General features: G+C 41.5%; 2 protein-coding genes across 2 annotated transcripts; both read right to left on the bottom strand.

Moving 5' to 3' along the window:
* Positions 1-242: 242 nt before the first annotated feature.
* On the bottom strand, positions 243-2778 carry armc7 (armadillo repeat containing 7). Its single transcript, XM_061094986.1, has 3 exons — positions 2580-2778; positions 2020-2163; positions 243-1105 (listed from the first exon to the last, which is right to left on the bottom strand). The coding sequence occupies exons 1-3, from the start codon at positions 2665-2667 to the stop codon at positions 756-758; spliced, it is 582 nt and encodes a 193-aa protein (XP_060950969.1). The 5' UTR covers positions 2668-2778; the 3' UTR covers positions 243-755.
* Positions 2779-3324: 546 nt separating this feature from the next.
* On the bottom strand, positions 3325-6701 carry LOC133028151 (kelch-like protein 10). Its single transcript, XM_061095346.1, has 6 exons — positions 6662-6701; positions 6205-6361; positions 5489-5969; positions 4774-5391; positions 4519-4668; positions 3325-3678 (listed from the first exon to the last, which is right to left on the bottom strand). The coding sequence occupies exons 1-6, from the start codon at positions 6699-6701 to the stop codon at positions 3325-3327; spliced, it is 1800 nt and encodes a 599-aa protein (XP_060951329.1).
* Positions 6702-13590: the final 6889 nt, after the last annotated feature.

Below are 13590 nucleotides of genomic sequence, written 5' to 3'. Positions count from 1 at the left end.
CTCCTCAGCCTCTGGAATTCCCTTCAGAAACACACGCTGATTAAAAGTGAAAACTTTGTGGCTAATAAGCGAGCGAGGATCCCAGACACATTCAAAGCTGCAAATGATTTCCTCCCGAGTCTGAGCTGCGTGTGCAGTCCACCGGACGCTGGGCTGCAGGATCGGATGTCGTCGTCTGTCTAGACCTGAAGGACTCGGCCCAGAAATAGCTCTTAACAGCGAGAAGAAAACAAACTCCTGGCTCAAGGTTTATGTAGAGATCTTTATTCTACATATTTGGGGTTTGGATTTTACATTTCAGGACATAACCGTGACCCTCCTGCAGATGGTGAGCCGGGTTTTACAAACAATATCAGTCACAACACTTCAAACATTTTGAGCTCTACAAAAATAGATGTTATTTATTATTTATGACATTAGGCTCATGCTGTGTGGTCCACAGGCGAAAGCACTAACAGAACCCTTCACTTCAACTGAAACCCGCCAGTCTCCCTCGTGTGGTCAGAATAAACATAGCAACTGAACTCCATCATCTGTTATGAACGTGCACTTTGATGGAAGATGCAGAAGAGCAGCAGGTTGAATCCAAAGTTCAGGGAAAGAACATCAGCTGCAGGGGATTCTCCTGTTGGACCCTACAGGCTGTGACCAGATTCTTGTTTCAAACACTCCCTATACATTCTGCACTTGGAATGTCCACATGCTTATGGCCGCACAGTACAAGACACTGCCTTCACTCACAGAGAGGAAGCACCTCAGCTGTCTTTGGGCAGCGGGATCCCGACTGCCGTCTGTTGACCCTGCATCTGCTGCTGTGCCCGGGCCACCTGCTCCTGGCTGCAGCAGTCCTGCAGGAACACAGCTGCCAGGCTGCGCAGGCGGGGGGGGCTCTCCGGGAGGGAGAAGCGCAGCATGCACTGCAGGATGGCTGGGGCGGTGACGTCAGAGCGTGACTGGGGCGTGGTGAGGTTCATGAGCGTGGTGATGGCCGACAGGACGGTCTCTTCCCTCGGGCTCGACAGACACTTGGTGACTAAGCTGATCCCGCTGCTCCTCAGGATGATGTCTCTGCACTGCGGCTCCATGCTGAGGTTACACAACCCTCCTGAGAACACGACACACAGACGACAGAGGTGAGACGTGTGAGGAGTAGGGGTGCAAAGGGGCGGAAAGTTTCCGGTAAATTTCCGGAAACTTTCCAAGGGAATATTAAGCTCGGGAATTTGGGAAATTTTGAAAAAAAAAAACTATGCAAATTAAACGATGAGCAATAAAAACATCATTCAAAACTCTATTTTAAAGATGTATGGAACGTTGAGTTTCAACCCTCCACTGTGCATTCTTCCATCACATGCACAGATAACTCCCAGCATGCTTCACTCTACAGCAGGGCTACTGAGGCCTGCTGTAGAGTGAAGGACTAGTCAGGTAAGTTTCCATGATATTACTGGGAAAATATATTAGCATGCTGATTGAGGATTGTTCATCTGTTCATCTAGACTATTTCCATTCATTTATCCATCAATTGTTAAATATTTTTACAGACGATTCCAATTGTTTGGCTAACTATTTATATCTCTGGCATTGCATTAGTGTTTTTTTACAAACTTTTTTCTCATCTTATTCTACAGAACAATGCCACGTGCACTCTCTCATGTGTGGAGACATTTCACCCCATCCAATGTAGAAGGAAAGGCTGTGTACATTTGCAAATACTGTGCAAAGACCTATGTTAAGAATGACACAACGATGCAGAAGCATATAGTCAAGTGCCCAAAGTTTTCTCAGGGCTCAAATCAGCCTATGACACAACAAAATGTTTATATTTATGTCTGTATATGACAAGGTAAATACAGTTAGTATAAATTACCCACAACATTTCCAGTTTATTCCTGTTAATTCCCGTTAATTCCTGTTTATTCCCATGGAAAGTTTCCAACTTTGAATATTCCCGGAATTTTGCAACCCTAGTGAGGAGTCAACAGGAGCGAGAAGGTGGTTTTCAGGAGGAATACTCACCCATCCCAAACTCCACAAAGTTCTCATTCTCCTCGGTCAACATGTCCAGGAAGAGGTCCGTCACCTGCAGCTCCCGCAGATACTCCATGTTCTTCGGGTCATATGCAAAGTTGGCCAGGTTAGCCAGCACTTGCTCCTTGGCCTCTGATGTAATGACAAACATTTTATAAGAAATTTAACAAATGAAAACGTTTTGAACACATTCCTTAAAGGCCAAAGTAAAAGCGATTATTTAGAAGCAGCGATGCTTTTATATATTTTCCTCAGCAGAGAGAACTCACCAGTGTGTTTTAATGCATGTTATGAAATAAGTAGTTGAACTTGTGTGGGTAAACGACACCACATTATTAAAAACTCTTAAATATCAATATTTGTGCCTGCCTCAGAATATAATTCAATTATTCATATTTGATCATGTCAAACTCGCATATGTGTAATGAACAGATTAATCAATTTATCAATATGTGGACATTTAACAGTTTATCAGACAAGACATCTGAGATGAGTATGAATCATCCGCAGCCTCCTTGGTCTCAGGTTGAACTTCCGGGATTCCTCACCTCCACTGTCCGTGTCCTGGAACTCCGTCACCAGAGTCTGGAGGAACTCGAACCTTTCCGCTCCTCCGGTCGAGTCGCTCCTCCACATGTTCACCAGCTGAACGTCACCTTCACCGTCACTCGATCTTCATTCTCTTCCTCATTATCTCACAGTTTGGAAACAAAACAATCAGGTTTTTCTTCCTGCTTCTCCTCTGCTCGGTCCGTCCAACTAAAGAGTCCGTGCGGGGACGGCGAGGTGAGAGGAAGGTTCCGCTTCATTCCGTTTAAAACAATTAAAACCTATTTTATTGCTCATAACAACCTCAGATATTATGTTTCCACGTCTCTGCTGATACGTCACATAATAACACGACGCTTCATCTGGATGAATTCACTCTGTGTGAACGTTCGAGAGGAAGAGGTCTCTTTTCTGAATTTACAGTGAGCGGCTGATTCTGTGTTTCTACCACAGACTGTACATAAAACTCTTCTCGCCACGGTATTTGAATGGCAAACTGTACGTAAGAAAACAATAATTTGGTATCTATGCATAATTCAAATGACGGAATAACCACAAGCAGAAACATCTCAGAATTATACCATTGTACCATACCACCAGTTATTATTTGTTATTATCTTCTTTACAGGGTTCAGGTATCACTGGTATAATACACATCATATCATCTATTAAAGGCATCAAAACATGTATTTGTTACAAATTTCCTGATGTGGGCGAGACGAAAAGAGAGCACATGTCCGAGTGCTAGCAGCCTAAGTAGCGCGGACCCAGATCCACATTAAAGTGCGGCAGTGAGTCTCGAGATATCATAAACTCTGCCATGTTAGGGATTCCAGACACGAGACAGGAGCTTGCGAAGCTACGGGAGATGACGGCTCTACGGGCGTCCCAAATGTCAGTATAAGGACAATACACATCTATGTTTTCATTGATGATGGTGCCGTTGACGCCCCCAATGACATAGAACTGGTCTTCTATCACCTCCAGGCAAAAGTTGCTGCGGAGCGAACACATGGGGCTCAGCAGGTGCCAGGCGTTGGACTGGGGGTCGTAGGCCTCAACCTTCGACAGATGGTCGTTGCCATCGAAGCCACCGATCTGGAGGAGACAAATATTTAGGTCAAGGGTTTGATAGGATAAAAATGCACCTTGTATAGAATAGACAGAATAAAGTAGAATGAGGTTAGATCAGTTTCACATGTGGATTAAAAGGTCTAGATTATTATTTGGGTAATTTGGTTAAGATGAACAGTTGATTCTCTGATGTCTCCTTGAGTCGGGGCTGGCGGACACTTGGAAGACACCACAGGAGCAGATATGGAGGCACTTTATGTTCTTCTGTGGTTTTATTACGTCTGAAGTCTCGGCCACCATTCAATTCAATTGTATTGGATTCTGCTGCAACAAAGTTTACCCCTTAAACTCCAGAAGTCAAACACTTCACCCAACCACCCCTCCATCGGCCAAGTGGTGAGTAGATGAGGGAATTTTCCTTTTTCGTTGAACTATCCCTTTAAGAAACTACGATGCTGAACACAGTGCATATTACACAAAGTTAGCATTCTAACTATCTATCTTGTTGCACAAATTACAGATACTGCAGTTTTCGTGACTTCTGACATTTGATAACTTGACTGAGGAGGGCAGGAGATGATAGGCAAGGGGGAGATCAGCTCATCCTGGAATTCTTGAGGGAAGGGACCATACTAGAAATCGAGGAGAGCAATAGAAAGATCTGGGCTAACATCTCCAGGGAAGGATGAAATCAGTTGTGCAATGCTAAAGCACGTAGGTATTGTTGCATCACAGTGTAACAAGTAGTGATGCATCTCCTCTGGAGAAAACACTGACAAACTACGACGTTCAGTGCGTGTCCGAGAGCAGCTATAGTCTAGATTTTTGGGTGATGTGGATGTCGGCAGTGTTTCATTTACTTACTGCATAGATTTGATGATTATATGCAACAACTCTCAGTCCACGTCGCATTTGGCTCATAGGGTTGGTCAGTGTCCAACGTTTGGTTTCTGGATCGTAAAATTCAGCCGTCTGCAGGCACTCGGTCCCGCTGTAACCACCACACATGTATATCTGAGGAGATAAGGAGCAGCAGTGAGTACCCAGGTCTTCTCTTAGTTTTAAAAGGTGACTTATACTACCTATTGCTACTTATTATTATTTCCATATATAACAAACCTTGCCATGCAGTACTGTGCAGCTGGCGTCGCTCCTCAGCAAGTGCATGGGTGCAATAAGTGTCCACTGGTTGGTTTCGGGACAGTAGCGCTCTGCAGTGTTGAGTCGAACAATTCCGTCAGCGCCGCCGATGGCATAGATGAACCCGTCCAGTACGGTTACGCACACGTAGCCGCGGCGGTAGTGCATCGGCGCCACCTCCTGCCAGGTGTGTGTCCTAAGGTCCAATCTGACCACGCTGTTAAAATAGCGCTCTCTCTCCATGCCACCGACACAGTAGACATAACCATCAAGGAAGACTGTGCCATGTTGGGTCCGAGGATGCTCCAGCTTGTCTGGGATGTTGATACAGTGGTCAAAGATGGGATCGTACGTCTCAATATTGCAACAGTGACCGCTGTCATTGCTGCCTCCAGTGACCAACAGGAAGGAATTAGGCACACGAGGACGGGCGAGAGTGTTACTGAGACCACAAGTCAAGGGTTGTATTGTGGACATGTGCCATATCATACACATTGAATGTTCAGTTATTTGCTTGCACTCAGCGTTGCTCTTCACCAGCTTATTGGTGATCACATGGGTCAAAATGTACCCATGTCCTGTCAGGCCCAGCCGCACCTACACAGGGAGAAGGGAACAGAACTTGTTGATATCACATCAAACTTAAAACTATATTGGTTGTATATTTGCAGTAAAGCTAGACTAGATATATTACCTGAGACAAAAGCACAGCAATGTGTTGCTCTCGTTCTTTGGGTTTGTGGCCGATCCAGCGCAGGATTGCATCAAACACAACACTTTCCTTCCTCACATGAAGTTCATCTCTGGCAATGAATGCAGTAAGCTCTTTCACAGAGAGCTGCAGGAACTCTTCGACGGGAACGATCTCCTCAAAGTGCTGGATGATGTAATCGAAGGCCCTTTCCCGCAGCACGGAGCTGTGGCAGATATTTGTGAACTGCCAGATGCCAATGCAGTTCTGTGGGCAGATCTGATCACGCATAAAGTGGGAGCATTCTTGTATGATGCCGATTATGTTGAGCCTATCAGCTGTGATCATCAACTCCTGCACGTTGTCCTCTGTGGAAGCAACAGAGCCAGTGTATGCAAACTCAATGATTATCCGCAGGATGTCAGGAAACACCAGGGGTATGTGGAAAATCTGGCCTGTGTTTGCACAGTGTTTAAAAAGAGCTCTGAGGGTTAGAGGGGAGACAAGGCAGAGATTTAAAAAAGATATTCAACCATTTCACACGGACCACTACAATATAGACCAGTTTTAGCACTTCTCAAGCAGAAGGGACAAAGTGAAAAGGGAAATTCTGGCAAAGTTTGGAGACAGACTAGGAACTTGCACCATGGGTAGTAGCAGTAGCATAAAGATTACTCAATAAGATGAATATTCTCCCCATTGATCAGGAACCAGCTTACTGAAAGTAGGGACTGCATTCATAGAGGATGGTCCGGTGAATTGGAAACTGAACCTCCTCAACTTTGAGGATGGCGTCACAGAACAGTCCGGCCAGGCGGAGTTCATTATACAATGTTCCCTTCATTTGAATGTGTATCTGGTTTGTGTTCTCCTTCCCTCTTATTTGTTTGGTTTATTTGCGGAAGGCAACCAACATCAAGGGGATTGAATAAGTCATATGGATGAAAGAATTGTGTATCAAACAACTGTGAGATCATAGGTAAGGATTCCGCAATTCTGAGGTAAAAGGACGTAGGGTTGTTGAACTGCGTCAAGTCAAAGGAAACATGTTAGCTAGATGATAGCCTAAGCACTTCTTAAAATCCATAGTTCTGATAACTTGACTGAGGAGGGCAGGAGATGATAGGCAAGGAGGAGATCAGCTCATCCTGGAATTCTTGAGAGAAGGGACCATACCAGAAATCGAGGAGAGCAATAGAAAGATCTGGGCTAACATCTCCAGGGAAGGATGAAATCAGTTGTGCAATGCTAAAGCACGTAGGTATTGTTGCATCACAGAAGTAGTGATGTTTGTATAATACGGTTGGAGAAGTTGCCGGTTGGTTGGAAAGAGGCGGTGAGTTAAACCAGGGAAGTATCTATCAAATCCAATGAACTGTCGGTCAATAGCATTGACAACCCAGTGTGTAATCACACATCACGAAAAAACATTACTGAATGATTAGCATTTGATATGGAAAGTAGAAGAATCTCACCATCAGAGTGGATTCAGGAGAGGAAGAGGGACCAAGCAGCCGGTCTTATGCTGTGAAACAGAGGATAAAAAAACACAAGTTTATGAAGAGTCGGTAATTGCAGTGTTTTTTATATAGAAAAACCGATGTGATGTGATTGGAAGGAGGATTTTCCTGTTGGACTGACAGGCTGTGACCAGAGTCTTGTTATAGACACTCCCTATACATTTTACACTCTGTCTTTTCAATGTTAGAAAAACCTCGGCAAAGCCTGTTGGTTTGTTTGTCGGCGGGATTACTCAAAAACTACAGAGCGGATTTCCCAAAAACTTGATGGAACATGGACCAATAAAAAAAAACACATTAAACCTTGGTGAGTATATGAATTCTTGAACGTTGTGAGAGGGGACGTTTTGTGACATTTTCAGTCTCAGTTTTCAAGGAAACACTTTGTGAACAAACCATTTACTTTTATAAACTTTTTATAGAAGCAAATTACAAGTAGATAAAACATCATTCCTCCTTTAAATAGAAGTTTAAGACACAATCAATAAGTTATACACCAATAAATGATCAAATCGGCCTGTGGCATGAAAAACGTGACAAAACGTCATAATATTGTAAGACATCGATCAGACTAGTCTCACAAGTGTTAATACTTCCTTATTGTCTCCTGTGATGGTGACTGGACACACGTCCTCATCTGGAGCAGAGGAAAGGCTGTTTAACTAATTATTGTTCATTTTCTTTTAGTGTTCATGTTCTTTACACATTCAGTGCACAGTTCATAGCAGAATATACAGAGAAAAGGATCTTCTGGCAGTTTCAATCTGTTTCTGTCCAATATGCCACACTTCCTGTACGACACCCTTTTCAAAATAAAAGCACTACAGCGTTTCCGTTGACTGAAACGATATATTTGTTTTCTAAAGGTTGATCTGAGCTACTGTGTGAAACAGAACCAGTGACTTGGGGGTTAATTGAGCCAATGGTCTTTGTTCACTGAACACATACGCAACCCCATGTATACACGCATGCACACACAAACATACATAGACATGCATACATACACTAACACAAACTCTTTCTGTTTCACTGTTACAAGTTCAGGTTGATGTTCTGTCACAAATACCTTGTTGACTGATGTTAAGTTAAAGTCACACAAAGGTCACAGTTTAATCCTTCACCAACTTTATATGATGGGTTATTGTTCTGAAACCATAATAATTGAATAACATGATTTAATTTCCATGGGTACACAACCACCCGAGGGATATATAGTAACTCTTGTTTGAAACAATTCATTTGATTCAATTGTATTTGTACAGACACTTTACAAAGAAGATCAAGACCTCAAATATTTTATAGAGAACCCAACAGTTCCCACAATGAGCAGCACTTTGGTGACTGGGTATGGGGTGCCGTTTGTCAAGCAGCTCACGCTGAAAATAACAGCAACATTTTGTCACATTTAGCTTCAAACCATGTTTAAAAAACTGGTGTGAATTTTTGAGAGTCACTTTTTTGCACATTTACAACAATATTTGTCAACTTGGAGATATTTTAAATATTTAAATTCAAATGTTAAATGTAACACTTAAATGTTAAATGTTAAATCTAAATGCTAAATCTAAATCTAAATCTAAATGTTAAATTTAAATCTAAATGTTAAATTTAAATCTAAATGTTAAATATATATATAAATGTTAAATTTAAATTTAAATATAAATGTTAAATATAAATGTTAAATTTAAATCTAATTGTTAAATTTAAATCTAAATGTTAAATCTGAATCTAAATATAAATGTTAAATCTAAATGTTAAATATAAATATAAATGTTAAATCTAAATTTAAATCTAAATGTTTAATCTAAATGTTAAATTTAAATGTAAATGTTAAATTTAAATCTAAATGTTAAATCTAAATATAAATATAAATGTTAAATCTAAATGTTTCGGGTGAAACTAAATATTTAGCTAATATGCAAATTCAAATGCCGGTTACAGGAAGTAGTAACAAAATAAAAGCTTGAAGAAGTCAGAGTGTGTTTATTACGGAGCCCCCCAGGGGACACGGGGGGAAATGAGGACAGCAAAATGACTTTTGCGAGATCCCGAGAAAGTTTAGGACAATGTACATCCGGGTATCTCATAATAATGACATAAGTCATTATTATGAGATACGGGTTGTGGGCAGGGCGCCACAGAGCAGGGAAGTCGAGGCTGAGCGGCTGCGGGGACAGCCATCCTACTCGCGGAAGTGGGCGACTGTGCATCGATACAGAGACATAACAGGATCGATCCATGTTTTCTGCTCCGTTCATTGTCTTAGCGATGTGCTGCCGCTGAATAATTATAACCAGCGCTGCTCCAGCATCAGAACAGACGCTCATTAAAAGTCCGGTCGCCCTGTGTGTGTCGGAGTCTGCTTCCGCCTCACTTCCCTCTGTCCCGCGCTCGCTTTACACTTTAACAATAAACACCAGCGCTGATCACAAGTTATTAGGACACGTACAGGACTGATGTTTACTTTGTGTTTGTTTGAGCTCATGAAACACATGTTTAAACACCGTGTGCACGTAGTCCCCGCTCCACACAACACGAGCAGAACGTTACGCGCACAGTCAGGACTGACAGCGTTAAAGTGACGGAGCGATCCGAAGTCATGATCGGTTATCATCGGATAATAACTAAAAAATACATGTGATTATCAGTTTTAGTGAAGAGGAACAGAGACAAGCATACACCCCCCCAACACACACACACACACACACAGCCCCCCCCCACACACACACACAGTCTCCCATGACAGACCCTGCAGTCAGTATCTCATTATTATGAGATAGTATGAGATCATAACATCAGTCCTGCAGGTGTCCTAATAACTTGTGATCAGCGCTGGTGTTTATTGTTAAAGTGTAAAGTGAGCGGGGGACAGAGGGACGTGAGGCGGAAGCAGACACAGACACACACAGGACTTCGCTAAGACAATGAACGGAGCAGAAAACATGGATCGATCCTGTTATGTCTCTGTATCGATGCACAGTCGCCCACTTCCGCGAGTATGGTGTTGTGCAATAGGAGTAGACTTGACGTTGGCTAATTAATAATAATCATGAAATATGATTATTAAAATAATAAAAATTATCTATCAAAAATAATTAAATTATTAATTGAAGATGATCAGTAATCAAATAACAATAAAACCACTAATGAGAAAATAGGAATTATCAATTAGAAAGTACAAGCTATCAATTAACAATGATAAGGTTATCAACCAAGAATAATGAAAATAATTAGTCCAACACAATAAAATTATCAATTTAAGAATAATACTATCTATATTAATAATTGAGAAAGGGGGGCACCACCCTGGTTTCCCAGGGGCCAACGATGTCAAGCTATAATTATCAGTCTCATAATGATAAATGTCAAATTAATAATGTCAATATTTTAATATTAACGATTACTTAATAAACAGTGAAGGCTTCTAAGTTCGAGCACAGGCGATCATAATCCAGCTGCAATCACATACATATGCACAAATAATCACAGACTACAGATACTTTAATTACAAAAGTATTTATTAAAAAGGGGAAATAAAGTTATAATGTTATTCAATGATTTATCATTTTAACAAGCTCCAATATTTCAAAGGTAAACACAGCAGCAGCACTTATCACAATTCAGGAAATACATGGACAACCTGCGGTCTACCTATGTATGTCTGTCTCTATGTGTGTGTGTGTCTGTGTCAAAGTGTCTCTCTGTGTGTGTGTGTGTCTATGTGTGTGTGTGTGAAATAAAGTTAGTATTATTTAATGATTCATCATCTTAACAAACTCCCATATTTCAAAGATAACAACAGCAGCTTATCACAATTTAGAACACGCATGTAACCTCTGGTCCATCTATGTGTCTCTGTGTGTGTGTGTCTGTCTGTGTCTATCAATGTGTGTGTGTGTGTGTGTGTGTGTGTGTGTGTGTGTGTGTGTGTGTGCGAGAGAGAGAGAAAAAGAAGGGGGGTGGCGATGACGCGTAGTGACATCACATCTAAGATGGAGGCCGATCATGATTCGTGGAATCAAGGCCTAAAAACTCTCAAAATGGCGGATTGACTACAAAACAAGATGGCGGAGCCGTTATGAATTTAGAGCCAGGATGGGAGGAGAGAGAGAGCGGAGGCGTGGCAATAATAGACTCAAAATGGTGGGTTTAACTTAACGTTATCCAAAATGGAGAATATGTTAATGACACCATGTGGCCGGAGCGCACACTGGTGGTCGTCACATGAATTACACAAAGGAAATTTTAGACAAAGAGAATTCTTATCTCTGCTTGGCTTTGGGGCCGAATGGTTTCCAGATGTGTTCAGCCTCTCTAAGCATAGATTTAACTATGTGACATGACCTGTATTATAAATACAGGTCAGAAGTGTGTATAGGTCGGTTTAGAAGGAGAGAGAGAGAGAGAGAGAGAGAGAGAGAGAGAGAGAGAGAGAGAGAGAGAGAGAGAGAACATGAGAAAACATGTAAGGAGAGTTCAAAGAAGCTCTTAAAAGTACGCCTGAGATGAGTTAACAGTGATTCACCCCTCAGCCCTCAAGCGAGCGTTGTGGGCCGAGGTTCTGATCGGTGAAATCACTGCAGACTCACACAGACGTTAACAGTGCGGGCGGAGGCGCTTCTCGCGGCCCTATTTACTTGCAACACAAAACATTGCGATCAAACCGGAAACCGGAAGTAGCGGCTCGGAGTAGTGGCCGGCTAAAACAATGGAACACGGAAGTTCCATCAACAAAATACACTCAAGTATTAAATCAACACGCTACATATTAAAACTAACATCTGCCCAGACAACATAAGCCTCTTACTGTGACCGTGATTTCGTGGGTTGCATGCGCCTTGGCGCGAATCTCCCGGAAGTCCAGTGAACGATGTCTTGGCCTCTCAGGCGAGCTCCCGTGAGCACCGCAGCTGGGCCGGACCGGAGCGGATCAGTCATGCTCCGTGACGGGATGAAGCTTGGTCTTCTTCTGCAGGGATGTGCGGCTGCGTGGAGCCGGTTGAAGATCGTGTGGAAAAAGAATAAAAGTCCGTGTCTCACTCCTCCCGAGTGAGATTCCTGTTTTGTCTTTTCAAGTTAAAACAGGAAAAGTCCTTTCCAAAATAAAAACGTCAACTAAGGTAAAAGAAGAAATGAATGAAATGAATTGAAATGAATAAAACAAACGTCTAATCGCCTCCTTAGTTACTGAGTTGTGTGTTTAGGCCCCTGGAGGGTCTGGATACGACCTGAGCATCTGAGGACAAAGAGAGTGTTAGTCGCCTCCTTTAGCGACTGGAACCTTGGGTCAGACCGGAGGAGGCCTAACTGGAACGTCAGTGCTGGAGTGAAAAAGAAGAGGACAAAGAGAGTCTCTTAAAAATACCGAGTTAACTATTAAGACCCCTAGGGGTCCTGTTATCGCTTGGGCATCTGAGTGAAGAGAGAGATTTCTCTGATTCCAGGGGTTTTGTATCCCTGGGAGGAGGCCAGCCTCCTTGGAGGAGGGGTCAGGGGTCAGTGTGGCCTGCGGCCAATGGAAAGGTCAGGATTTGGCCCCCAGGGGCGGGCTTACCGTGGGGGAAACAGGAAGTGACCTGCTGTTTATTACGGAGCCCCCCAGGAAAAAGAATACCGTATTATTTTTAAGAGACTCTCTTTGTCCTCTTCTTTTTCACTCCAGCACTGACGTTCCAGTTAGGCCTCCTCCGGTCTGACCCAAGGTTCCAGTCGCTAAAGGAGGCGACTAACACTCTCTTTGTCCTCAGATGCTCAGGTCGTATCCAGACCCTCCAGGGGCCTAAACACACAACTCAGTAACTAAGGAGGCGATTAGACGTTTGTTTTATTCATTTCAATTCATTTCATTCATTTCTTCTTTTACCTTAGTTGACGTTTTTATTTTGGAAAGGACTTTTCCTGTTTTAACTTGAAAAGACAAAACAGGAATCTCACTCGGGAGGAGTGAGACACGGACTTTTATTCTTCTTCTTCTTTTATTTTGTTACTACTTCCTGTAACCGGCATTTGAATTTGCATATTAGCTAAATATTTAGTTTCACCTGAAACATTTAGATTTAACATTTATATTTATATTTAGATTTAACATTTAGATTTAAATATAACATTTAGATTTAAATTTAACATTTAGATTAAACATTTAGATTTAAATTTAGATTTAACATTTAGATTTAGATTTAACATTTAGATTTAACATTTATATTTAGATTCAGATTTAACATTTAGATTTAAATTTAACAATTAGATTTAAATTTAACATTTAGATTTAACATTTAGATTTAACATTTATATTTAAATTTAAATTTAACATTTAAATTTAGATTTAACATTTAGATTTAAATTTAACATTTAGATTTAAATTTAACATTTAGATTTAGATTTAGCATTTAGATTTAACATTTAACATTTAAGTGTAACATTTAACATATGGATTTAAATATTTAAAATATCTCTAAGTTGACAAATATTGTTGTAAATGTGCAAAAAAGTGACTCTCAAAAATTCACACCAGTTTTTTAAACATGGTTTGAAGCTAAATGTGACAAAATGTTGCTTTTATTTTCAGCGTGAGCTGCTTGACAAACG

The sequence above is a fragment of the Limanda limanda genome, chromosome 21, assembly GCF_963576545.1.
Source record: "Limanda limanda chromosome 21, fLimLim1.1, whole genome shotgun sequence".
NCBI classification, from domain to species: domain Eukaryota; kingdom Metazoa; phylum Chordata; class Actinopteri; order Pleuronectiformes; family Pleuronectidae; genus Limanda; species Limanda limanda.
The sequence above is the reverse complement of the archived record's forward strand: the minus strand, read 5'-3'. Positions and strand labels throughout refer to the sequence as shown.

What these genes read in the sequence shown, in the direction of transcription:
- armc7 (XM_061094986.1), bottom strand. Translation starts at nt 2,667, where the DNA reads ATGTGGAGGAGCGACTCGACCGGAGGAGCGGAAAGGTTCGAGTTCCTC. An exon ending in CCAGGACACGGACAGTGGAG is followed by an intron (nt 2,164 to 2,579) that starts GTGAGGAATCCC and finishes TCATTACATCAG; the next exon opens with AGGCCAAGGAGCAAGTGCTG. An exon ending in CTTTGTGGAGTTTGGGATGG is followed by an intron (nt 1,106 to 2,019) that starts GTGAGTATTCCT and finishes TCGTGTTCTCAG; the next exon opens with GAGGGTTGTGTAACCTCAGC.
- LOC133028151 (XM_061095346.1), bottom strand. Translation starts at nt 6,701, where the DNA reads ATGTTAGCCCAGATCTTTCTATTGCTCTCCTCGATTTCTG. An exon ending in GAATGCAGTCCCTACTTTCA is followed by an intron (nt 5,970 to 6,204) that starts GTAAGCTGGTTC and finishes TCTAACCCTCAG; the next exon opens with AGCTCTTTTTAAACACTGTG. An exon ending in ATAATCATCAAATCTATGCA is followed by an intron (nt 3,679 to 4,518) that starts GTAAGTAAATGA and finishes TGTCTCCTCCAG; the next exon opens with ATCGGTGGCTTCGATGGCAA.